Raw genomic sequence first — 27291 nt, 5'->3', positions numbered from 1 at the left:
TCACCGGACTTGTGACAAGAAAACTTTTCGAAAATGCCACAGTTACTTTAAAGGGGACATATCATGCTCATTTCCAGGTCCATACCTGTATATTAGGTTTCTACTCGAACATGTTTACATGCTTTAATGTTCAAAAACACATTATTTTCTCATACTGTCTGTCTGAATATACTCGTATTCACCCTCTGTCTGAAACAGAGCTCTGTTTTAGCGCCTGTCTCTTTAAGACCCTCTCCCAAAAAAGCTCAGTCAGCTCTGATTGGCTTGCGTGAAAAAAATGATGCACCTTTGCAAAGGTAGTTCTGCATGTGACATAAAAAGGGGAGCCAAATCTGAACGGCTTGTTGAATCACATTTTTTCTGATGTAGGCAAGCCACAAAACAATTTACTAGTTATTTTATTTCACAGTTTGTGTGATAGGTAGGCACTCCAGATACTCAAATGTATGAACACAATCAATGAAGAAGTGAGTTTTTCATATGTTCCCTTGCAAACGTAACATTTCCTCATTTTCTCTTGGACATTTCTAGGCATTCGCGTTCAGTATGACCTCTCCAAACCAGCGTACCAGCGCGTGGCGTCTGTGTCCATGCTCTGCACTGAGTGCCGTGTGCCCAAGTACGAACCGTTAGACCCGGAGAAGAAGTACACTGTGGTCATGACTTCGTACATGGTGGGCGGAGGAGATGGCTTTACCATGATCAAGGAGGAGTTACTGAAGCATAACACAGGTGGGCCGCATGTACTTTAAATTAAATGTTGTTAATACGGGAAATTTGTTTAGTTTGATGTATGAAGACATCAAGAAACTAGAGTTAGTTTCACTCGCTTGTAAGTTTCACTGCTTAATACTCAAAAGAAGAAATCTATTAGCGAAGCAAAGAGACGGAAATAACCGACCAGTTTCTGATAAGAAATAATTGTTGACTATTGTTGTGCTCAAAAGTTCACTCCAGGTCTCTAATGTCTATTTCCTTCCTTACTTTTCCTTCCTATTGGACTGGATCCTAAGTAATCCCTGCTGGGCTTTAATGTTTTTTTTTTATGTCAAATCATTTGAAGGGGCTGGACAGCATTTTTCCACCTTTTACATGTCTCTGAATGGATTCTCTGGAAGAATATCTGGAGCATAAAGTCAAATTCAAACATCAGTGTGTGTTATAGATTATGTATATGTATTAGGGATCGAGGCATGAGTTCCAGATGTGAATCTAGAAAGAATTCTTTCCACTTCCAGTTACCAGTGAAACATCTTGATAACATATGAAAAAACAAGACTCTAGCAGCGTTAGAATAAGACCCGTCAGACCTATTTGACTATTTGGATTTGTTCTTTCTCTGTTTCACTGCAATAAGCTGATTCTCTGGCTCAGATTGCATAAACTTGGCAAGTCTATGCAAAAACAGTGGAAAAGGCTATTTCGAAAAACAGATCATCAAGAGCACAGAAAAAAGAGGGGAAGCCGCTCAGTGCAAAAAGTTATGAAAAGCAGGATGTTGCCTTTGGAGGAGCGCCGTGCTTGAAATGTTTTGCTCTATCAGACATAATATCAGAAGTACACGTAGTCACCGTGACTTCACCCATTGGTTTGTGGACTGCCGTTTTGAAGCCTCGAGTTTGGCATTTTTGGAGCTAAATACAATCAAACACTGGATAAGATGTTTCCAGGCGACCAAAAAGGTTATAATAAACTTTTATGATCTGAAAACATACTGTGAAAGGGTTAAAGTTGTAAGACGAAAACACGGACAACTCCCAGACCCCGGACAACCTATCAATCACAAGGTAGCCACGCCCTAAAGCATACTGCTTTATGGTCTATTTGACTCTAAATGGGACCATAATTTACCAAATGAACATCATGCTGTATTGAAGAAGACTTGAAACTAGTGATTGAGACCATAAACTCATATTTATAATGTTTACTGAGGTAATAAATCAAGTGAGAAGTAGGGTCATTTTCTCATAGACTTCTATACAATCAGACTTCTTTTTGCAACCAGAAGAGTCGCCCCCTGCTGGCAGTTAGAGAGAATGCAACTTTAAGGCACTTCCACATTGGCATCACTTCTCAGACCTTGAGGTAGCCCTCTGGTCGCACCTAAGCACGGCTCAACAGATTGCTATGACGATTTGTTGGTTGGTCAGTCGGTCGGTCTACCACTTTGCTCTAGATGGAAAAGTCTCAACAACTATTGGATGTATTACCAAACATTTTAATTTGCCCAAAACTTTGGTTTAAATACCTGCAAAACTAATGACATTCCCATCAGCCTTACTTTATCTGTACTTGGTGTTTAGTGCTATTTACCAAAGATGGTGAGCATGGTAAACACCTGTTTAATGTTGTCATTGTAGTGTGTTAGCATGCTGATGTTAACATTAGCTCAAATACATGCCTAATTTCTGTGCAATAAGTAAGGGATAATGTACAGCAAGCGGATCATTGTTGTGAAATAAACACCGACAGGGTGATGTTGTGGTGGGGTGGACCCTGACATGAAGCTGAAGGGGTTTATTTCGCAACAATGACCGGCTCGCTGTACATTATCCTGCTTATTACACGGCTACTTACTTAAGAAATCAATAATTTGACACAAAAATGGTGCTCCAGAGTCCGACATCAGAACTGCGCCCATAGCAACGGTCCGTTATACATAGCAACGGTGTGTTATACATAGCAATGGTCTATTAAACATAGCAACGGTCTGTTATACATAGCAACGGTCTGTTATAAAGAAATAACAGACCGTAAAATGCCGTAATTGACCAATCAGAATCAAGTATTCAACAAAGCCATGTAATGATACATTTATTAATAATATTATACTTTTGCATTGGCTTCCCCTCAATCATCTATGCATTTAAATGTCTCACTGTATTTCACTCAATTGAAATTAATGCAAGGACATTATGCAAGTACTGCAGCTGTTCTATAAGCGAGACACAGCAGGGTGCAGTTCATCCATCAGTGATCTCATGTCTTAGGAAAGAGTCCCTGTCCACTCATTTTAAGACGTCACCTCTTAGTGAACTTCACTCTGGTGAGAATGTTTTATCAAAAGCAGATGGATATTGCACAAAATTGCTCTGCAGCTGTCTCTCACAGATATTATAGCACTGTCGAAATAGAGAACAGGTGGTTTAAAGCCTGGGCAGCAAGGAGATAAAATGTTATCATCAAATACTAACCGAGTCGTCATTTTCCCGTCTCTTCCAGGTGACATGGACATTTCTGTTTTTTCCAAATACGTCTCGGACATGAAGCGCGTGTACCCTGCAGTGGAGGGCCGGATCACGTTCAGGAACTCGGCTGTCTTTACAGCCCACAGCGTTGGTTTGTTGCTGTTGGGTTTATGTCTGTCCCTGACACTCTGATGGGCTTTCTGTAAACTGTGATAAACTGAAGGGCAGCTTGTAAACTCCTCTGGGACACTTGGTTGACTGCCTTTCCATCTCGCTGCCTTCAAGGATAACTAGAAGACAACAGGATTGCAGGTTCAGGCTCAGGGTAGATTCAGTCAGTCAGTGATTATAAGGACTGGGGACAACGGGAGTCCTGTATTGTATACATTGTTCACACGTGTGCACACAACTTAAAGAACTTTAGTATGAAAATGGTAAATATGTATTGGATGTTACTAATATTGACTCAAAAGTGCATGTAAGTAATTTTTAGTATGAATGTATTTTTTCTTGCCACTTTAAAGGAACTGAAGTGTTCTGAATGTCTAAAAGACGATGCTTAAAAGCATGAAAGAGCCCAAAGACTGCAAGGCAGCGTCCGACTTCTTATAGTGAGATAATGAACAGAGGGAAAGCTGCTTTATCTCTGCCTTCCCTCACTGAATAGAAATGGATGGAAAGAAGCCAAAGCTTCAAAGTATTTATGCACCTGAATGTGCCTATAAGTATTGTTTGATGTATTCTCCAGTTTTGTAGACCGTCTTCCCTCTTAAACTTGGGTCCATTTTAGTGACTGCTCATCAAATCTGATTTTTATAAAGAATTATTTGAATATGTCCATCATCATGTACAACAAATGTATTGCTACAGCAGATATATTGTAGATATGATCTACATACAAGTCAGTTTTTTGTTTGTTCTCATGACAATTATCATTTTGAGCCTCTCTGCACTATTTGACATTCAGAGTAAAAACACAAAGCTGATGGAACCAAATACTTTTGTTCAAAATCTATTGAACGCTGCAGTTCTTCTGTTTTTGTCATCGTATCCGATTGCATCCTTTGTTCACGCCAACGTTATCTTTTTAAAAGTACTTTTATAAACTTGTTAGAATAAATTGAAAATGGAAATGAAGGCACTTTCTCAGGTATTTCTTCTTTTTATTTTTACGCATAAAAAAAAACGTGAAAATAATTCATCAAAATTAGTCATGAATTTTATATATAACTAATAGTCCTGCTGTTAATGATTGTTTCTATTATTCATTAAATCTTAGTTGACAAAGAGTATAAAATTAGTTTTAATTATTATGTATTAAATTATGTTTTTTAATTATTTTAAGTAACAATTTACAAAAAAAGGTCCCTCAGGAATATGATTCAGTTGTTCTTTTTAGTTTATAAAACTTCAAGTTACCAAGCCTGAAGTGTTGTTCATTTAACAAATTGTTGACTTGCATTGCCATTTTAAATGAAAAATAGTACATTTACTTTACATAAAATTCCTACTGCTTGCATTGCTTGACAACACGCAGCTGCTCGGCAAACAGCCGCTAGGAAGAAGGGGTACGTTTTCGGCTATCAATTTTCAAATACTGATAAAAGCGAAGCAGTTTGATTTGAACGTCCACATCTTGAAGATATCACTCATCAACCCCAATCACTCAAAAATGTAACATAATCAATTGGAGGCGTAATAGATTATCGACTACATGTGCAGCATATGATTTTTTCCTTCTTTTCAAACTTAAAATCAGTAACAATTAAAAAACATTTTGACTGGACTTGTCTGCATTTAAAATGAGTTTTCCCATTTGAATCTGTAAAACTGATTGCAGAGTGACTTTTGAAGCTAGAGGTGTTACAGGATATAATGTTTGGTGATCGTTTTATGGCAGTTCACATCTGTGGTAATACCACAGTGTGAGTAGTGCAGTATCACAGTGTGACATAGTATTAACAATAAAGTTTTACTACAATCAACTGCAGCTGTCGAACAGATGCACACCTTTACACTGTTGGCATTTATAGTTAAGACTAAATACACTTCTATCATTTAGTCATATAATTTATTTTGTAATGTAAATGACACATACAGCAGGAGGGGCCACGTGTTTCCTCTTCTTGTTGGGGCATGTATCCAGGTCAGATACTGTACATGTGATCAACATGTTTCAGGTAACTGAACCAACATGAGTCTCTGCAGGTGTTTCGGCTTAGTTTAATGCCTAGAAAGCATGTCAGCTCATGTCCATTGAAATGTTCAGTTTACATCCACGGAGCCATCATAGAGGTCTCCTTCTGTACCTGCTGAGGAAACAGAAACACAGCGTTAGCACTAAAATAGACGTTCTTTGTGGTCAAATACAGTGATTTAAATATTTAACTTTATGCCATGATACGGTATCTCTGCATTTACTTTTAGTGATTTGTCATTTGTCAGACATCATCATACAGTCAAAGATTTCCCTTAATACCAGGTGTAATAATGACCTTTACAGATATGATATAGACTAATAAATATTTGTTTTTGTTAAATATATGTTCAGATTCCCCCCACAACCCTGCAAAGAATAAGCCGGTATAGAAAATGGATGGATCGATGTCCACACTCTATGTTTCTTTAGAAACCAATGCTAGCATCTGTTTACCTTGTTCAACTCAGGGAAAAGTTCTTGAATGGCGATGTCCAACAGCACATATGTCAGCTGAGGAAGGCAAAAAGGAGGAAGAGGATGAAAAGGATTAAAGCCACACAGTGATCTTTAAATACAAACAGCAAACTAGGCGACTAAGAATTTACATAGTTGAATCTGATTGGTCAAGTCTTGCATATCGTCAACTGATCATCGAATCATGTTTTGTTTTTGCTCATTGATCCCCCTCCCTGTTTAAGTTGTATTTATCCATAGAAAAATAGTAAAAACAACAAAACTATTGTCTGAGATACATGTGACTATAGCTTCGCTGTTTTTTTTCAGAATAATGGACATCGCTGTTTGTTGTGTGAGTGTGTGTGTCTTGGTGTGGCGCTGTCCAAAGTACTGAAATGGAGCAGAGATTGATAGGTATACAGACGGGCACGGTCTCTTAGCCTGCTTGCTTTTTGTGGTTGTAAATACAACTTTCGTCCCTATTTCCATTTTCCCCCATTGTAGCATCTGTAGACAGAAGGGAAACGACACGAGACGGTCAATGAGAGAGAGACGCAAGCCGCCAATAGCTGTTTCTACACGCCTCCCTCTACTGATTTAAAAGAATCGTTTGCTCTGATAGTGCCACGTTCCTAGTGCTCTGATTAATCAATGCATTCTTTTGATTTTGAAACAGTAGCCTTATGTTGTTGTTATTTAGCCTTTCTGAGGCTATCACCAAGATGCTGCTCTTCCGATGGTCCCGCAAATTTGGATAACGCAACTTAGTCTACATGGTGATTTAGTCACACAAACTAAGAAGATTGATTGAAAGCACATGAGATATTTTCAATATTATTACAGTATTGCTGATATTTATACCAAAATAGGCAATATATCATGATTTACTGGGAGAAACCAAGCAATTCTATGTAAAATCAGACATTCAGCACTCCCATATAGCCCGGATTAAATGATCATAACTAAATTTTTCCGCCACTGCGACAATTCGACTGAGATTGGAAGTCGAATCAAGCTCCTTAGATCGAATCGTCGAATAGTCGACTATCAGGGGTCAGCAAACACATTTTAAAACAATATGCAAATACTGAACGGCAGGAAATATGCTGGGAAAACAATGAATATGTTTTACATGCTGTGTGTGTGTGTATACCTGTTTGTTGAGAACAGGCTGTTGCAGTCCATCGAAGAGGAGACGTACTCCCTCATACCTGGCCTCTTCTCCGATGCATTTTCCCAGAAACTCTAAAGACAAGCGGTTTGTGAATTTCTTGTGAATCCACATGTTCACACATGTGCACATTTGTCATGTAAGTGGAAATTTCGTCAGTAAATTGTTCAACAACACTGCGTGGGAGAGCTGAATGAATACCTGGAATGTATTTCATCATCTGCTCAAATGTCTTCTTGGCCCTCCACTGCTTGTCTTGAGCTGAGCGGGGCAGACTGCTCTCACAGAAAACGGTGTCTAGAAGGGCAAAGATTATGTACATCATTTCATCTCATTAAATTAGCATGTTTAAAAGAAATAGTTCAACACTCTGAAAAATATACTTAGGCTGTGTCCGAAATCACTCACTCATTCACTACTCCCTACTCACTATCCAGAAAACTATATAGTGATATATATATTTATTTTTTTGTATTTTTGTAATAAATACATATTGTAAATTATTTGGTTGAGTTGCCTCTTAGCTAAATGCTCTGAGTGTATTTTAGTTCCCCCGTTAGGCAGTGATGCAGCGTGTACGTCTAAGGATTTTATTGTGAAAGGAAGAACGGAAGGAGTGAAGTGGTGATGCGCTGCCGTCTACCGTTGTGGAAATAAGTGTATTTTCCCAAATTAATAAATACAAAGTACTTTGAGACAGTTTGTGTTGTGACGCGTTGCTCTGCTCACATTAAATACATTATTTAGCCCACTACATAGGGTACAATAATTCCCACTATACATTCGGACAGCACTACATAATGGCGAACTCACTGTATAGTCCACTATCTAGTGAGTAGTGAGTGATTTCGGACACAGCCTTGTCCCTTTTCCCCCGCCAATTTACCTCTAAGCAGGGTGATGAGCGAGACTAGCCGGTGTTCCTGGACCACCTGGTTCAGTTTGCAGTGAAGGTAGTAATCTGTGTAGGCTTCCAGTGTGTTCTTGAACAGGATCCTGCCAGTCATTAGCAGATGGTGCAGCCAGTCGGGGATGTGGAAGACGACTCGGCCTGACAACCATAAAGAAGAAGGAGAGAGAGAGAGAGCGTGTGTGAGTGAATAATGGGGCTTTACGTCAGGAGTACATGTCATGGTGGTGATTCATGAGGGAACACCAACTCCCTACTTCTAGTACAATTCTGCAGCAATGCCTTGTTACAGGTCTGACTACTATTTCAATACAATAAGTGCATTTGTTTAATAATCACAATGCAACAGCACCTTTCAAACAAACACATTATCATAATCACAATGCAGATGTCACGTTAAGTTCATGGTGTTAGTTTTACTTGCTGCCAGCTACTGTTACGTAACATTGTGTATGTGACATCTGCTTTTGTTTTTGCTGTAATGGTGTCAAGCTGCTCGTAAAAAACTCCAGGAGAACTCACTTACCCAAATACATCAAGTAGTCATACAGCCCTTCAACAGTGATCATTTCCAGGAAGTAATTCTGATTGTGTCTCTTCTCACTCATCTCTGATCGGTTGGCGTTGTTTTTGAAGAGGTCGTTGAAGAGCTAGGAGATTTTAGGATTTACATCAGACTGAAGCCTAATTAAAACCTTAAGACCACTATCCTGCTATTCTGTTTCAACAACCCTTTCCAATCTGAGTGGCTGACAGCAATCTGTTGAGGCGAACGTGCAATTTCTATTTCGTTTTTTAACAAAATGTGAACAATGATAATATTGCAACAAAAGTCTTTCTTCATTTTAAACTGTACAACAGGAGGTTAACTGCATCCATCCCTGGATTTTGAGGCAATGACACATTTGTTCTGGAGCTTTAATTATATAAACATTTATAAGAAATCAGCCAGAAATGGGATTAATCATGTAAACAGGTCCAAACTTGATGATGATCTCATCGATTCAGCATCTGGAACGTTTTCACATTGTATGCTCGTAGTCTTTTTTGACCAAAATAGGTGTGAGTATTCAACACATTCTCATCCAAAATTGTCACATACTGACGCTTCGTCAGAACCCTTAGATCTTTAAACTACGTCGCCGCAGCATTTTCTCTGAGCGTTTACTGTTGCCACGGATGAGTTTATATTGTAGTGAATGGAAAGCCCCGCTCGTCTCATACCGCCGCACAAGGCACCCTTGAGCGGCGGTATCAAACGCTGACGGCCGTGACCAAGCATCAGAATGATGAGAATGCGCCGGAATATGTCAGAGCAGATAACAATATTTTGAACTATTTTGAATACAAACTGCATGCATTGATTTTTCCCAACATAGTGTAAATACAATAGAAGACAACGTGCATTCAGCGCAAGTGGCAAGACGTCTAAAAATATAAAACAACAACTGGCTGTGAAGATGAAATGTCTCTCTTTACTTCTTCAAGGTCCAAAACAAAGTACCAGTTGCTACAGTGATGTACAGTGGCAGATGCAAACCATAACTTTGCTCTGAAAACTATCTCTAAAACATTTAATTGTAAAGCTTCATTGGATTGTGTTTTTTCAACCAGAAAGTGGTGACTGGCAACGCTTCAGTATAAACAGCTGTTAAACTAAATTTGAGCATCTGGGAGAACTCCATCTGTAGTCTAAGTAGTACAGATATAGTCATTCCTTGGCTTGCGGAAAGAAATAGAGAGAGTATGGATTTTGGAAGTTGTGAAACTTTAATCTCTAACCTTTTTATCATTTTCCGAGGTGGGGCTCAGGATAGTGAGCTCAGGGCGGCTGGGTTTGGGTTTGGGAGATTCACAGGAGTTGAAGAAGGACTGGATGAAAGGCTCCAGATGCTGCCCTTTCTGTCGGAGAAAGCACAGGACACCATCTGTATGAGTTACAATGGCAGTGTTATTTCTCTTACAGGTGTATGTGCCATAGAAAAATGGTCTGTTACGGATTTAAAAACACACAAGTGACTGCTTAAATTTGTTGTGAAGTGATGGGAACCATTTGTATTGTAGAAAGATGAGACAGAGAGAAATAAACCAGACCACACACACACACACAAATACACACACCACTAGGAATGCATTTCTTACCTCTTTTATCAGTTTGCTGGGAACTGACTTAATGATTTTCCCTGTGAAACATAAATACTTTATTTCAGTGATGCATGGTCACATTCCTCCTCCGTCTGAAACTCAAATATCTTTTCACTGCAACCCGAGGTCAGGCTGTTCAAACATTTTCACAGTGTGTTTGACATGCTCTGCTGTTCAAACATAATCCATCTCACTGGTCTTTGTCACAGTCATACTGTACCCAGGTTCACGTCAGGTAACATCTTGTCCAGGAACTGAGACTCCATGCTATGAGGGGACAGGAAGTCGGCGAGGAGTTGACTGTTACTCAGCTCTGGGTGCTGCAGAAGTTTCTGCAAAGAAAACACATGTAATATAAGTTGAGTTCTTCTATAGTGGAACAACACAGGACCTTAAATCAGAGCTGCGGCTTGTGCAACAGTATATTACTCGGGTTGCCGTGGGGACACATTCAATCCCAGATGTTTTACTCATTTTGAAAAGAAACAGACTGTAGTTTTTCAAGGACCATACATGTGGTTTTGTATGTTTTATAGCCTTATCAACAGAGTTTATGTTATTGCTGACTATTTTCCACAGAATATAATAGATTTTTAATTAAGCCATGCTAGCGGCATGACTATAGGGTTGGCAATGTCTGTCAGTCTCAACAACTACTGGATGGATTGCCATTCAATTTTGTACTAACATTCCCGTCCCCCTCAGGATGAATTGTAATTACTTTGGCAATCCACTTTCTTTTTTCGCCGAGGGCCACCATGAGCTCAAAAATTTAATTTGTCCAATACTTTGGTTTATGATCAAAACTAATGACATTCCCATCAGCCTCAGCTGTACTTTGTGTTTTGTGCCAATTCACATGCTAACACACTAAGTTAAGATGCTAAAAACTGCTTGCTAAACTTCAGCATGTTAGCATTATGAGTACTGTCTCACAGTACAGTCTCACAGATCTGCTTGCATGGCTATAGACTCTTTGTCTTGTTATTGTGTCAATTATCATCTTGTTGTGATGATGCACCTCCAAAGCAGAGTGGGAGTTTCTGGCACAACTTTACATACTTCCAAGATGTCTGAGGTCAAAACCCCAGCAACACTTGTTGTATGTAGATCAACTAAGATGATTCACCTCCAAGCAGGTACCATTTCAAAATCTTTCCTTGTTACACTCAAGGATACTCCAGTAAAAACACATCTGGGATTTGTCAGTAAACCGCTGAAAACTCCATGAAAACATGATTGATGTTTCAAAAAATAAATCTCAGAAGACAAATAATCTGCAGCTGCATAAATGATTGACAGCAAGTCTCAAATCTTGTCACAGGGTCCTTGAATGCAATGCTTAAAAAAGTGGACCTTGATCACAACTAAGAGTCAGAACTGTTTTGAAAAGCTGCAGCTGCCCTTGTGATGCCAAATGAGACAGAAAGATCATTTCTTCTCCATTTAGAACAGTAATTTAACCTGTCTACGGTCCTGACATACAGCTCCATACAACTCTTTGTTCTTCACAACCTCATAATGATAACCTTTAAATGGTTATTTTCTGAAACTTGGACGTGGTGGTGTTGCTGGAACAAATGCTCCAAAATTGAGGTCATTTCATCTTGATGTCTGTTCACTGGAGTGCTGCCTGTTACAGCCAGATGCAATTAGTGGAAAGATTGGTCTGAGCCCTGTGTGTGTTTGTGGGTGTGAGTACGTGCTGAGGAAAAGGGGAATTGAGAAAAACTACAGATGTGAATCCGCATTTAACCTTCACTGTTCCTGTGATATTTCAGACACCTAGTACTGTAATAGCAAAATGTCAAGCTTGGGTTAGGGTGCTACTTTCGAGAAGACAACAGCTGGTTTGTGGTCATCTTATTCCACTTATATATATGCAGATGTGAAACTTGTTTCACACTTGAATTGACCTGTGTTTAGTGGGAAATTGGCACATGTTCAAATGTGACTCATGCTTTTGCTTGACAATTATATGAGCTCACTTTTATTGCGCAGAGATTACAGTCACAGCTGTGTGTTTAAGTAATCTTCATCTCTCTGCACAGTGACATTAAATAATCTGAGGTACGTTGTTAAATTCTGGCTCATCTCCGGACCCATCAATCTGCATGTCTAATACAATTCAGTAAGACTGAAGTGTCCGATCTTCTCAGACATCTACCTGAAGGTACTCCTGGAACTCCTCCCGTTTCGATGTGAGGAACTCGTAATTCTTGGGACCGAGGATTCTCTTCGAAGGCAACTGCGCATCTGGAAATGAGCCTACAAAAATATAAAATAGATAAAAGAACAAGCTTCCCTTTACTTTGACAGGGAAATAACAGTTTCCCTGAATTATGCAACAGGGCCATTAAACTTACTTGGCACCTAAAACTAAAGTTCACATGGAAGTAATGTTCTGTGAATCCTATGGAATCTGTGAGACCATTTTGGTGGGAAATTCTTTCCATATGACAATAAATGAAAAAAACATTTAGTGCACAGGCCCTCTACTGTAAACACAAACCTTACCATGAAACTCAGTGAGCTTTGATTCAAGGACATAGAACTCCAGATATCTTCTGTACACGGACCAGTGCTCAGTCTCATGTCCCACTGCAGACAAACACAAACAGGGAAAGTACCAGTAACATTAATAATTTAGACTGGCAATAACAGTCACTTATATATATTTTAGGCAGCATACCATGTTAACAGATGGGACATGGGCCAAACTAAAAAGTTAAAGTACACGTCAAATAAATGTTTCCCAATGATGGTTTCTGTCATTTTAGGTAGTTCTTATCACGCTGATGTATGTTCAAGTGTTCACTTTTCTGATTAGTTTGATTTTAATTAGTTATTGATGCTATAAAAAGGGTGTGAGACGTGATGTCTGTCCAGGATTTTCCCGGTTTGAAGCTGGGTGTCCTGAGTCACGACAACTATCTGTAAAATACTAAAACGTCCCGGTTTTCAACAGTCACTTCCAAAGTGTCCCGGTTTTCACCACAATTAAAATAATAATAATAATATTCTACTTGTTTTCAGTTCTTACATAGATGTTTATCATGTTCTTTCCCACTCATTATTACCTAACCAAATATAAAAACATAAACAATGCATCATGATTCTGAATTCAACACTGATTTGCCTGTATGTGTTTTCAATCAATGTGTCGTTGTCAAGGCCGTTGCTATGACCCTTGCTGCTCTTTGCAACAGAATCTGTCAGTACACTAACGGTTAGCTGTCATGCGTGTCGTGCGAGTACATTTTCAGTCGCGCATGGTGGAAACGCCGATATAAAAGATCATATTAAGGCCAGATAGCAATATACAATAGCATGCTTATGATGCATGCATAAATGCATACATGTGCGCGTGTATGAAAGTGCGGTACACTTATGGGTCCCGGTTTGGAGGTTTGAAAATATGAAACAAAATGCCCACCAGCACATCTAAGGCTCACTGATAAGCAAGTGTAACAAGTGTAACAACAAACAAAAAGTTATGGATATATTCTCCTTATATTATTAATAAAAAGAACCTAAAGAGTTTTGTATCTAAACTTTACTTTTGTTTGGTGCTTACATCACAAATATTTAAGGGGAACAAGAACTTACAGTATTATCACACATTATTGTTCAAATTCTTACTCTGAATGCAAAACTATACCCTACAGAAAAGGACACCGCAGCTCATTCTAAACCATCCTGCACAGAGCCGAATGACCCCTCTCAGATGACAGTAAGTGAGACAGAAGGACGTCTCTGCTAAGTCTCACCTGCCTTCCGGTCATTGCGCTCTACATCGATACAGAACACGGGAATCCTCTCCCTCTTCACATCGTCGTCATAGAAATCAATGTACGGGATGGTGATGTTCCAGGCTGAGAGGTTTCGGGGGGTGCTGGGGGTGGAGGCGGCCTCCATGGGGGAGTCATCCTCCAGCACCATCATGGCTTCCTCCACCTTGAATGGAAGGAAGTGAAAGAGGTTAAGGTCAAGTAGATTAGAAGAAGAAATAGATCATGGTCAAAACTGCTACTATTAAGGTGCAAAATACTGTGTGCAATCTTGAGAGCACTACTGACTGGAGAGCTGACTTTTCAATTTCTTGGATTTCTTTTGTTCTTTGAGTTTATTTTGTACTGAACTCATTGAACTTATAGTGTACAGCTATCGAATTTACCAAGAAGGAAACAAGTATTTTAAGAAAAGAAAACAAAGGTCGGCTGAGACTCAGCCATAAATTGTTATGGTTCCAGCCATAACTCCAGTTTCCTAGTGTGTCTTTTCCCTTTTCCTTGTTTTCCAGTTCCATTGTCTGTCTTGTGTAGGCGTGCCTGGAAGGGTGTGTGTGTGCTCTCCTCCCATCTGCAGGTTACCGCGCTCACTCCAAACACGCAGCCGGAAGTAATCAGTTCATCAACCACAGTATTTATACCCGGGCTCTTCAGACACTCGTCACCAGTTCGTTGAAGTGGTAAACTACTTCGGCCTCTTGTGTTCTTAAGTCTAATGACTAATTCTGCTCATGTTTTTGATCCTGTTCTAACGTGTGTGTTTTCTTCTTTTGTTCCTAGGTGCCCTGCCTGTTGCTATGCCTGCCTGTTGCTATTTCTGCCCACCTGTCTGCCTGCCTGCGGGGCTCAAACCCCCAGCTCCATTTTGCCTTGAACAATTCCTCTGCACATTCTGGCAATAAAGCCTTTTGTTAATTTGTTATCTGCCTCCTGTGTCTGCATCTGGGTCCGCTTCAACTGGTCATAACACAAGTTAGGGAACTGCAAAAGAAAACACCTCATATCCCCTTGTTTACACTAAATACAGGAAGGGCAATTATAGAAACATTTCCGGACATTAAGCTGTTTTACTGCACCAGCTATTGAAAACAGATCATTATGCATATATGATGGTTGATTTTCCTATACATAGTAATTGTATTCTATCTTGGAAAAAAAAAAAGACATTGGGTCAGAACTGTGATAACAAAACACACCAGTTATTTTCTCTCAATGATGTTTAGTCATTTTCATGAGTATCATATGTGTTTTCATGGGGAAATACTTGCTCCTTGAACCCCACACAACCGTCTGTCAATTGAGCATGCAATCTCACGCTGTGCAGACAAGGATTGCTAAAACAGAACTTTTTTTTAATTCGTTCTCCATTTGATGGAATTGAGCAGCCATAAAAAAAAAGGACTTTAACATTGGACCAAAGATGATAAAAAAGCTTGTTTTACTCAACAAAGCCGCCAAGTGGTAGCTACAGTGATGGTGTAGAGGTGTGTTATAGTTTGTTTAATTTTACTTTTCCCTTACTTTTTGTAATTACTCTGAATCACAGACATCTGTAAGAATGAGAAATGCACACAGGGCAATTTGATTTCACGAGGGGTTGTGAGGCCTTCTTGATTTTAAGGGGTGTAAGACAACTTTTTTTTCTAATATACAGTTGGCCTTTATCTCAACATTTCATTCATTTCTGTTAAGAAAATTTAAATGAAATTGTTATTTTAAAGTTTGGATTATTATTTAAGATATAAAGAGGACAAGGGCACGGTGAACACCTGAACACCTGAACACAAATTATATTCACAGAGCCTTCCCTCTCTGCTAAACAGTCTCGCCCTGCATTAGAAAAGTACGCATTTAAAACAACCAAAGAGCTAATAGAGCAATGGACAAGCATCTGGGAGAAGAAAACACTGAATTTGTCAAAAAAAAAGAAACAAATTAAGTTGTATGATTATTAAAAATAAAAAAAATACAGAGAATTGTATTAAAAGTTCCTAAAAATAACAGGAAAACTCATCTATGGCGCAATATTCACTGGAAATAATCTGCTCAAAATTCATCCAAATCGCTTGTTTTACACAAACGTCCTTTAGTTATTGTGTTCACTATTTGGGTTAACTGTACAGTTCAATAGTTGTTTTGTTCTGTTATTGTTATGCATTGACTATAATATGAAATATCCATATAATATGTCACTTAGTCAGAGGTCGTCAGTTTACTCAATGATAGAAAGGGGGTTGGGAATCACTGCTCTAAAGGAAACTATCATCCTATTATCATTATAACAAACACTTCGATCAGCCTCACCATATCGTCCTCCCCCTCCACCAGCCCATAGGATGGCAGCATGGCTCCCTCCATGGTTGTGCTCTTGAACACTCCTTTGATCTTACTGCCAATGCGGCTGATCCCAAAGGACTCGCCCCTCTTTGACGTGTTCCTGCAGGCCAAACGGGGAGGTTATTAAACAAACACATAATGGAGGAGATGCGCATGGCTTCAGCAAAGCGTATGCAGCTTGAGAGAAGTGACGGGGAAGGAACCGTAGAGCACAGGAGGGGGAAGCAAGAAGCGACGTACTGCGCCGGTATCATGACTGTACAATGGGGAGAAGAAAAGCTAAAAGTAGCCAAACCCAAAGCCAAAATGTCACTTCACAGCCATCTCACAGAGAAATGCCTGGTTTGTTGTTAAAGGGGGCCAAAAGCAAACACAGCACACAGCAGTGATTTCATGAACAGATGTCTAGTTTGAAGGGGATCGCAAATTTATATTCTATGATCAGTTAACCAGTCAACCATAAAAAAGGCCCACAACATCACAGGTGCTCTGTGTGAGTGCCTGTTAGACTATGTGAAATAGAAATCCCCATGTGATGCATGGTGATATACCCAATACACAAGAAACTGAACATTGAAAAGTCACTGCATTGTCAAAAACAACAGGCGAGTCTTCAGCCTAAACAACACGACAAAGTTGGAGGAAGGACACATGACAAATAAAAAAGAGGATTCCATGCATCGGTCCCACCATGCAGGCGTCTGGCCGGGACTGGGGTGACGTAAGGGGAAGGTGGACAGCATGACATCACACTGAGCGACCTGGGACACACAGATGGACCCTGACTTACTTGGGTGATGAGTGGCGGTGGGATAGCGAGCCGTATGGGAAAGTTGTGAACGTGGACTGGGCATGGAGGGAGTTAAAAGATGCAGGTGAAGAGCTGCCAGAGGCGGTGAACAGTGAGGACGGGGACTCGGGGCTCCAGTCCCAGGAACTATAAGCAGAACAGGGTCACGTCCCCCACGGGCGAGAGGAGGGAGAGGACCGTGGATCATACCGGGGCAGGCAGTATGGTGGTTACAGAATCAGAGTGGACATACAGTCACAGACACAGCACGGTGGTGGCAATACATATATGGAGTAACAGGCGGACAGACAGGCAGAGTGGAAGGGGGGGTTACTGAATTGCAGACATGGAGGGAGTTGATGCTCGTAGTTCAGCGCTTACGAATGGAGTGGCAGTGAGAGCTCTTATCTCCTATCTCATCTGTCTCCTTTGAGTGGTGTGACTCATGCTGCTTTGAAAACTGCCTTCATAACAAGATTGCTTTCTTAACCACGTGAAAAAACTGAAACATAAAATCAACCAACATCCCTCCTAAAGTTCCCCTAATTCTTAATTCTGTAATTTTGGAAGCAAGCAAACCTAATTTTGTAAGAAAATGATCCAAAATAAAACCTAAACCTCCCAAAACTAAGATGTTATACTGCATGTATTCACTCTTGATTAACATGATTAATGATGACTCACGCTATGATTAACATGATTAGCTGATTAAGGTCACTTTTCTCAATCTTCCCCTCATTTGCATTTATAGCACAGGCATCAAATAAAACACATATTTACGGGTTTAATTAGATTAGCAATGAAATTATACATCATTATCATATTATCGACTAGTGCTCTTTGAACTGAAGCCATGATTGCAGCGGGCCCAGAGTACAGTGAATTTGTAAAAAAAAGGCAGCACGTGTTTCTCTGTAGACCAGTCAGGCAAGAATGAAGTGTATCTTGCGTGCAGCAGCACCGCTCAGCCAGCCACTGTTTTGATCAGCACACTGATGCCTTATACTCACCGAATGTCATCCAAACTGAGGCTATTTCTGGAACAATATGCACAAGGAGTTAGTGGCAGGGCCCCGTGGCCACATACACACCTCACCCCGTGATAGAAACATGACAGTCGATCCCTGGACTCAGGTCACTTTACTTCTTACTTCAAGGTACTTCAAAGTAAAAACTATTTTTTATTGCTGATTTACAGTTTCTTTTAGGCTGCATTAAAGGAACAGTGTGTAGGATCTGGCGGTATCTAGCGGTGAGGTTGAGATTGCGACCAACTGAAGCCTCTCCTGTGTGCCAAGCGTGTAGGAGAGCTAAGGTGGCCGAAGCGAAAACATGAAACCAGTTATTGTAAGAGTAGTGTAGGTCATCTGGAACAGAGTCAGTGCGTAGAATGTGTGTATACGAGGGAAGTGAGTGGTGAAGAAAGAGAGAGAGCGGCAGCAACAGGAGCAAGTAACGTTATTGACTCCGACCCAAACCGTTCTGGGCTACTGTTGAAACGTGGCGTTGCAACACTCCGCGAACAGGACCTGCTCCCTATGTAGATATAAATGGCTCATTCTAAGGTAACAAAACCACAACGATTCTTATTTTCAGGTGATTATGCACTAAAGCAAACATAGTTATTTATATTATATTCCATTTCTGCCAATAAAACCGCCTAATTGTTACACACTGGTCCTTTAAGACAGAACTTTAAGTGAATTCATATTTATATTTGATGCAGCTGGCACATACTATATTCTGCCTTCACACTGCAGTGTCTACTGGGATACAGCGAGTGTTTTTAAAAACAAAAGTTTGATAACTTATTAGTGAAATTCAGACAGATTAAAGGAACTTGGGTTGCACACAAAGCAATACATTTTCTGCCTAAAAACTACCAGTGAAACACACTGTGTTTTAACTTATCAAACGTCACCTATACCTTCTGTCAAATGCTAACTCATGAATCAATATATTGGTAAACATTATGGTTAACACAAAAACACAAATATTGGTAAAGTAAAACGTACCTGCTCATCCTGGAATTCCTGGCAGGGGACTCTGCCCCTCTCAGAAGCTGGCGGAAGTACTGGAGAATGACATGGAAAGATAATAAAAGGTGTGTCAATTTCAGGACAATCAAACACAATACTGCTGTATGAATAACCTCTTCATGACTTAATAATAATCATGACTGCACTGTTTATTTTGGAGCAGGAACGGGAGTGGCAACAAAATATCAAATAATATTATTACTCTCCAGACACACTATTCATGCAGGTCAGTAGCCTGCTGTGGACAATGTCTGAGCACTGGTCCACCCAGCTGTATTCAATGAAACAGCCTCTGAGGGGTGTAATTTGGCTTGGCAGCTTGGCATAATGCCAGCGTCGGCTGATTGGCCAGTTGCGCGTCTGGTACTGATGACGCGGCCGATAGCGGTTGGTGGCTGAGAGATCGGAAGAGGACAGCGAAAGAGAGACGGTGAATTACAAATCAACTCTAATTCCAGAATTTGGCAGATATAGTTAGATAAATCTGACACAAAAACAAAATTCAAATGGTAGAGGATATTAACATTCAGTCTGTGCGAAAAACAACCTAGACTGTATTTAGATATCAGAGCATGACAGACAGATGCAATACAGATGTGAAAGAGGGGATTCATTAATTGGGTTGAGCCTCAGGCATGTGTTGTCAAGCCGGGTGAAGGTGAGCTGAGTGATTTATTTCGTGGTGTAGACGCTAACCTCATCACTGTGACAGAACATGGGGGTGAAAACGTTCTCCAGGAGGGACAGGACGTGCTCGTAGGCTTCAAACAAGCACCTCATGGTCTGCAGCTTCACCACCTCTGCATACGGGCCCTCTGCAACTGGGCAGTTCAACAAAAGACACGTTAACAAGCATAAACACTCATCCGAGTAGGTAATTATATGCCCTTCTTTGAGAAATTGGGATTTCAGTGACTGACATACTGTTGCGTATTTCTTCCACTATGAAGGGGTCGAAGCGGATCTTGTCGACGCTCTCGTCCAAACAGTATGTCTCATAGATCTTCTTCACCTCCTCGTGAAGCATCATCTTCTCCGTGTCAGACAGCTCCGGGCAAAGTATCCTGTCGTTGAATTCCTCTGAGAAGTTAAAAGAGTCGGACATCTTAGTCTCACCATGTGAAGACCTTTAAGAATGCATCACTGTGGTATCCATGAGTGTCAAGATTATGTACAGTCTTTAGTGAGTTTTCCTGATGCTTTCAGACATGACTGTGTGTGGCTGGAGAGGTGAGAGAAGGGCTGCAGTAGGTTTGCTTCCATTACATTTCTCCACTATAGAGTTAATGGTTGACATTATAGCTACTACAAATTACAGGTAATGAAACCAAAGAGGAGAAACAGGATATTTACTGTACCAAAGAGCGCTTTCACAAGCCAACATTTAGTGCGTTTTAATCAAACTCTGGTGCAGTTCAACCCCTGGTGCGGTTTGTTCGGGCAGTTGTGAACGCAGTAATCGTAGAATGGTGCGGACCAAAAACAACCGTTCCGAGACCGCTTGCGAGAAGTGGTCAGACCGTTTTAAAGCTGCCTGTACAGGCATTTGGTGAGATGGACACAGGTAAATGACAGGTTAACATGAGTGGGAGAGGACTGACCTTGACTTCTGTCCGATGTTTGCTTTACATCTGGGTCGAAGAGAACATACAAAATATGCTAAATATAGTCCATTAAAATAGTGAAGTTTATGTCATTCGAGACAAACTGGAGCCAAGTCAAAGTGAAAACACTTCGACATCAAAGTCTGCAATTCCCTGCCTAGAGGTGGCAGCTCTCGAGATGAAAAAGATAAATTTGCTCCTACGTACATTCCTCTAAGCATCTTAATTTTTATATTTGGTCCGCTTCAATTTGTGCACTGTGAAACTGAACCAGACTAAATACAAAACAAACCAAAAGTATTAATTTCACTCTGATTCAGACAAGCCAAACGGACTATGTCTTGCGAAAGCGCCCTAAATCGTATAACTTATTTTGAAAGAACATTTAGAATTTAATTGGTTCCTCTATGCATGTAAGAGCAGCCAGTGTATCTTTTGAAACCATCTGAAAGGTTTCGGGACATGCTTACCGACTGCAAGGCAGAACTGGAGCACATGAACAGCCCCCTCTTGCTTCAGGAAGTTCATAAAACGGAAGAGAAGGTCCTGCTGTTCTCGGATTTCCTTCAACTCTAGCTTCAGCACCTGATGAGAGAGAACAGTAGTGAAAGAGAGAACAGAAATCACAGTAAACAAAGGCAGCACTCTTATAAACAGCCCTTCCAACTTCTTGTTAAGCTCCCAGACCTGATGTAGCGGACTAAAATACACTGAGTCTGCATATTGTGGTCCAGTGGCTTGTTGGGGAGGTGGTACTTTGATCGAACACTCACAGAAGTCTTTTTGCTGCGAATATCAGAGTACTTTTGCAGGAAAGGAACCAACGGTGAAGCGGGCTCTGTGGCTTCTTCAGGCTGGAGGGACAAAAAGTAGATCGTAAACATGTTTATCTTATTCACCCATGAATTACATACACACTCTGCAGCAATAACTGCCTGTGCTCATAAGGTCACAGTTCAACATATACTTACGGGGGAGTTGTCGATGAATATCAAAAGTAAATGATTCACTGTGTCCTGAAATAATAAAGCAGCCAGTAAGTTCACAAAACTTACGTACAACAATAAAAGTACTTTTGATGTTCTGAAAAAGACACATCTGTGTCCTCCATTTACGTGCTTATGGTAAATAACGTGAACTGACAAGTGACAAGGTACCTCACACATGTGACAAGTGACAACAGTTTTGGATTCAGAAAATTGGCCCTTAAAGGGGAACTACGCCCATTTTCAAAGTTCATATATGTTATTCTTATGGTCTAAGACAAAAAATATTTTTAGACATGAACAACTATCTCCCAAATCCCCAAAAAAGCTAAAACTCATATGTCATAGGGTATGAAGTGTTGAATTCCTCCATAGAAAATGAATGGGGAGAAATGTTGTATATGACTCTGAGAGCAACCAGGGGAATGTTTTGAGTATTACATTTTCTGTTTTACAACTGAGAACACTACAATAGAATAAAGTTCATTTGAAAAGAACAAACGTGGACCCACAGACCAAACATTATGTGGGTCCACAAAATCAGTCTCCCATTCATTGTCTGTGGAGCAGCTCCAGACTTTATACCCTACAACATCACAAGTTTGAGTTTTAACACTCTAGTTTTTGGATTTGAGAAAGAGTTGTTCATGTTTATTCATATTTTTTGGACTGTGTTAGACCATAAGAATAACATGTATGAATTTTGTAAATGGGCGTAGTTCCCCTTTAATGTGTCTACACTCACAGGATCAGCCAAGTAGTCCATTGAAGGAAGGAAGACAGAACCAGCCAAGACTTCTCTTATCAGGAGAGTAAGAGATCTGAGAGGAGCGAAGAGATAAGGCAGCAGGAAATAAGAAAATGGGAGAGTAAAGAATGATTCTTATCTACTTTTGTATAGTTAGTGTCAATGCTGTCAGACTTTCTCCTCGGGGTACACTGATGCCGTGATGTTTTGTGCCGCACTTTGATAAACATATGGTAGCACTGCCTTTATTGTCACAGCGCTGAGTTACCTGCAGTCTGTAGCCTTGGGCGGCAGAATGTAGGGGAAGAGCATCTCAGTGAGCTTCCTGAGGTAGAGGAGCTCATCTCTGCGACTGCGAAGGGCCACATGGAGGTCAGGACCGTATTCCTCCAGGGCAGCTTGTTGAAGATACTCTGCGTTCTTTACTACAGAGGAGAGAGAGGTTTGTTGTTTTGCTTTTCATGGTGAAGACTCAGTGGGTGATGCATATCAGCAATACCTTTCTGTCTTGCTTTGCTTATTATTTCAATGTGCTTCATGGAGACTTTAAGAAGCTTTTGTGTGATGAGGGATGCCACATCCACCTGAAGCGGGAAAAAAAAAAGGATTCAAAATAATCCATGTTCAGTCAATCAGCATCCCAAGATTTGAACTCCATACGGTCTAATTTGTCACCTTCTGGGTTCGGCGGACCAACACAGCTGCAAAGAAGCGCAAAGTCACTCTGAGCTCGTCGACAAACGCCTCATCATCTGTGATGTCTCTGAAAAGAAACACTCACATCTGTCACTACATACTGTATAACACATTTTACCACCTCACTTTGTATTACGACATGCAAATAATACAGGAAAATAGCTTACCTATACCAAGGATACACAAAATTTTCCAGGACCAGCTCCAGAATCTTTGAAATAATAAAAAACAGAACTGGACTATGAGATAATTTGGTCTATTTATTTAATAATAACTTTAAAAAAATATGTTTAATCCATGCAAGCATTACCTCTGAAAGAGAAGCATCCACCTTAGAGGGAACTTTCAGGTCAAGCCATGGTTGATAGTTTTCCAGTAATAAAGTCGGTCTATCAGGGAATTGAAAAAACAAAATCAAAGTATTATACAGAGAGAATCATAGGAATCCTTTCTTACCACTAGAGGGCAGTGTAACATCTTCCATCACTTGATGATAAACAAGTGTATTATTGAGCACATTTAATGCATGTTGACAAACCCAATAGAATAACGGCAGAATTATATCAATTCAATTAATCCAGATGACTCTTTTCTCCAGTTTAATTTACTGTTATCGTGTCCTTTACTGGCAAAAGATATGCAGTATAGAATGGTAATGTACATAGTCACAGGGAATATCCAGGTCTATGGAGTGCCCTCTTGTGTCTGTCTGCATAAAGAGTTTACCTTATCAGCATAGCTACTGTTGACACACATGACAAGGTCATCATACAACACACTACAGCCACTTCCTCAGCTCCCACTGCACCACAACATAACCAGGTATCTCACCTGTGCCTTTTGCATTTGATTTTTCCACACACGGCACAGCTGTGGCCCAGGGGAAACAGCTCCTGTTGGTATGACTGCAAGAGAAAGTTAACATACTGTGGATTAACAGCTTTTACGGGGATCCAACCCATCATTCACTCGAACCGCAGAAGTGACACAATCATAGGGAATTTTGTGTCCAATCAATTAAATGTCAATTCATAACCAAATTTTCATCAGAAATCACTATAAACCTTGGATGTATTATTTAAAAAGCATCAAAAGACACACCAAAGATATTGTTAAATTATTATGATCAAGGCAAATACTCAAGACATCTCTATTCAGCAATTCTTGCTCTCTGATGTACCTTGATTTTTGGTTTGATGGAGGCCAAGACGTTGGGCAGCAGAGACTCAGGCCCCAAAGAGCAGTAGAAAGTGACGACTCCGGCCAGGAAGGACCAAAACACCATCATAATGTGAATATATCTGTCAGAAGAAGAACAGAAGAAATATATGGCCATTAACATTTTAGCATATAGAGGGAAATAAATGTCAGGGATGCCATATAAAGTAAAGATAAGATAAGATGTACTTTTATTGTCCCTGTGGGGAAATTTTTCCTGGACTCCGTCCAACTGCAGTTACATACACTAAATTAAAACAACTTTAAACAACAATAGTAAACGATTCCACACAAGACAGGGAAACAGTTTCATAAAAAACAGATGTTTTAACACATACCACGTCCACGTACATAATGGCACATACTATCACACACACCATGGCAGGTATTGCACCCAGGTAGTGCACTGCACCATCTACCGTCTTGCCCATATTACCCAGACAATAGTCCAATATTACACAGATGCAACATATTGCACTGTCCCAATTCAACATATTGCACTGTCCCAATTCAACATATTGCTCTGTCCCTATTTAACATATTGCACTGTCCCAATTCAACATATTGCAATGTCCCTATTTAACATAAACATATTGCACTGTCCTTATGATAGCTTTATGTTACGAGTTGTTGAGAAGTTTAATAGACATCAGCAAGAATGAATGTTTGTAACGGTTCAATCTGCACCGTGGGGGACTCTATATCTCCTGCTGAAGGTAAAAGTTGGTACTCCTGATGTAAGATGTGAGTTGGGACTGACACAATTTTCTGTGCCTGTCTGATGACAGACTGTAACACTGATGGGAGTAATGTTTAGGCCAGAGGTCAGCAACCTGCAGCTCTGCAGCCACATGTGGCTCTTTAGTCCCTCTCCAGTTGCTCCCTGTGGATTTTGATAAATGGAAATGAATAACTGTTCTTTCTTTACATTTTCATTTTTATTTATCATTGTTGTAGGTCTATGGTACAACGGTATGACAGAGTATTAGGGCCACATTGACAAAAAAAATAATCAGAGATTTCGAGATTAAAAGGCATAATATTACGAGAATAAAGTCATAATATTATGAAAATAAAGTCATAAATTTGAGAGAAAAAAGTCGTAGTATTATGAGAATAAAGTCATAATATTATAAAGTAGTAATTTTACGTGTTATTTTCTATTTTCTCGTAAAGTTATGACTTTATTCTCGTAATATTACAACTTTTTTTCTCGTAAAGTTATGACTTTATTCTCGTAATATTACGACTTTTTTCTTGTAAAGTTATGGCTTTATTCTCGTAATATTACAACTTTTTTTCTCGTAAAGTTATGACTTTATTCTCGTAATATTACAACTTTTTTTCTCGTAAAGTTATGGCTTTATTCTCGTAATATTACGACTTTTTTTCTCGTAAAGTTATGACTTTATTCTCGTAATATTACGACTTTTTTCTTGTAAAGTTATGACTTTATTCTCGTAATATTACGACTTTTTTCTTGTAAAGTTATGGCTTTATTCTCGTAATATTACAACTTTTTTTCTCGTAAAGTTATGACTTTATTCTCGTAATATTACAACTTTTTTTCTCGTAAAGTTATGGCTTTATTCTCGTAATATTACGACTTTTTTTCTCGTAAAGTTATGACTTTATTCTCGTAATATTACGACTTTTTTTCTCGTAAAGTTATGACTTTATTCTCGTAATATTACGACTTTTTTCTTGTAAAGTTATGACTTTATTCTCGTAATATTACGACTTTTTTCTTGTAAAGTTATGGCTTTATTCTCGTAATATTACGACTTTTTTTCTCGTAAAGTTATGACTTTATTCTCGTAATATTACGACTTTTTTCTTGTAAAGTTATGACTTTATTCTCGTAATATTACGACTTTTTTCTTGTAAAGTTATGACTTTATTCTCGTAATATTACGACTTTTTTCTTGTAAAGTTATGACTTTATTCTTGTAATATTACAACTTTTTTTCTCGTAAAGTTATGACTTTATTCTCGTAATATTACGACTTTTTTTCTCGTAAAGTTATGACTTTATTCTCGTAATATTACAACTTTTTTTCTCGTAAAGTTATGACTGTTTGCTGTTGTTGCTGCTTTGACACCTGAATTTCCCTCCTGGGATTAATAAAGGTTCATCTAATCTTATCTTATCTTAATACTCTTGTAGTACATTTGCACTTTGGTCCTCACTGCATTAGACTTATATACTTTATACTTAGACTATAAACTGTTACCTTCATCACAATACTCAAATGTTTTGCAGCTCCAGACAGATTTTTTATGTATTTTTTTGCCTAAAATGTCTCTTTTGATAGTAAAGGCTGCTGACTCCTGGTTTAGGCCTAAACTTACCTGTTTAAAAGCACAGTGGACAGCAGCAGGAGCAGCAGCAGAAAGCAGAAGACTGGATACTGTCGTCCCAGCTCTCTGAACCGCTCCAGCTTCACCCTGCGTCTCATCCTCTGCAGACAAGCCCTGATGCATCCCATGTTGGTCGCTTTGGAGTCTGTTCACCTATTGCATATTACTGTAAACATAAAGACATGCCTGCATCAGCAACACATAAACAGCGTCACAGTTAAAAACAAATCATGCATATCGACTGCAGCACTTACTGTAAGTGTACGGTGGATGTTAAGGGCCATTTTTCATTGTAGTCCAGCAGCGACACCATCATGAATGTGCAGAATAAAATGACCAGGTTGCCTGTTGTTTATATCGGATCGGATCAGCGTTGGAGAGGTGGAGAGGTAGAGGAGAGTTGCCCAGCACACAGCTGTAAGCCACAGCAAGGATTAGCGGTAATTACAACAGCAGCAGCAGCAGCATCTGTGTGTAGTCTTGTCCTGTAACTGCGGTGCTGTTTAGCTTAATGGCTGCTGGAGCTCTGGCTGTCATTTCTTGTCCATTTAGGAGCAACAACGGTTGCTGTTGCTGCCTGGTTGTCAGCACGCTGGAGACGGAGTGACGTCATCACCTTCGCTACGCTCACTGCAGCAGCCAGCAGCCTGT

The 27291-nt window shown here is 39.8% G+C and overlaps 2 protein-coding genes across 7 annotated transcripts in view; one reads left to right on the top strand and one right to left on the bottom strand.

Annotated features, from left to right (window-relative positions):
• LOC119474344 (snake venom 5'-nucleotidase-like) overlaps positions 1–6139 on the top strand; it is a 10413-nt gene extending 4274 nt beyond the window's left edge. The window contains exons 8-9 of the mRNA XM_037746333.1: positions 532–732; positions 3223–6139. Of these exons, the coding sequence (XP_037602261.1) occupies positions 532–732; positions 3223–3380 (359 nt within the window). The 3' untranslated portion in view covers positions 3381–6139. The remainder of the gene's footprint in view (positions 1–531; positions 733–3222) is intronic.
• On the bottom strand, positions 3256–27291 carry LOC119474343 (sorting nexin-14-like). Of its 6 annotated transcripts, XR_005203562.1 has the most exons (32): positions 26895–27283; positions 26632–26806; positions 24242–24362; positions 23893–23966; positions 23372–23450; positions 23229–23272; positions 23041–23128; positions 22865–22949; positions 22634–22790; positions 22363–22438; positions 21603–21647; positions 21405–21485; positions 21102–21216; positions 19952–20107; positions 19724–19848; positions 19004–19062; positions 17999–18025; positions 16989–17135; positions 16166–16298; positions 13841–14027; positions 12588–12671; positions 12238–12338; positions 10291–10402; positions 10068–10108; positions 9708–9827; positions 8452–8575; positions 7902–8066; positions 7217–7312; positions 6998–7089; positions 5842–5898; positions 5287–5500; positions 3256–3478 (listed from the first exon to the last, which is right to left on the bottom strand). XR_005203562.1 is itself a non-coding variant. In XM_037746329.1 (31 exons), exons 2-31 carry the CDS (start codon positions 26766–26768, stop codon positions 5459–5461), a joined length of 2967 nt encoding a protein of 988 aa, XP_037602257.1. In that variant the 5' UTR covers positions 26769–26806; positions 26895–27291; the 3' UTR covers positions 5243–5458. The 6 variants fall into 6 exon arrangements, 5 of the variants coding, with proteins under 5 accessions (XP_037602257.1, XP_037602255.1, XP_037602258.1 ...); XM_037746329.1 differs by lacking the exon at positions 3256–3478 and having other exon boundaries at positions 5243–5497; positions 26895–27291; XM_037746327.1 differs by lacking the exon at positions 3256–3478 and having other exon boundaries at positions 5243–5500.

This window comes from Sebastes umbrosus, chromosome 16 (assembly GCF_015220745.1).
Source record: "Sebastes umbrosus isolate fSebUmb1 chromosome 16, fSebUmb1.pri, whole genome shotgun sequence".
NCBI lineage: Eukaryota > Metazoa > Chordata > Actinopteri > Perciformes > Sebastidae > Sebastes > Sebastes umbrosus.
The sequence above is the reverse complement of the archived record's forward strand: the minus strand, read 5'-3'. Positions and strand labels throughout refer to the sequence as shown.

What these genes read in the sequence shown, in the direction of transcription:
- LOC119474343 (XM_037746327.1), bottom strand. Translation starts at nt 26,768, where the DNA reads ATGGGATGCATCAGGGCTTGTCTGCAGAGGATGAGACGCAGGGTGAAG. An exon ending in AGTGGAAGAAATACGCAACA is followed by an intron (nt 19,849 to 19,951) that starts GTATGTCAGTCA and finishes TGAACTGCCCAG; the next exon opens with TTGCAGAGGGCCCGTATGCA. An exon ending in TGACTACTTGATGTATTTGG is followed by an intron (nt 8,067 to 8,451) that starts GTAAGTGAGTTC and finishes TATGGTTGTCAG; the next exon opens with GCCGAGTCGTCTTCCACATC.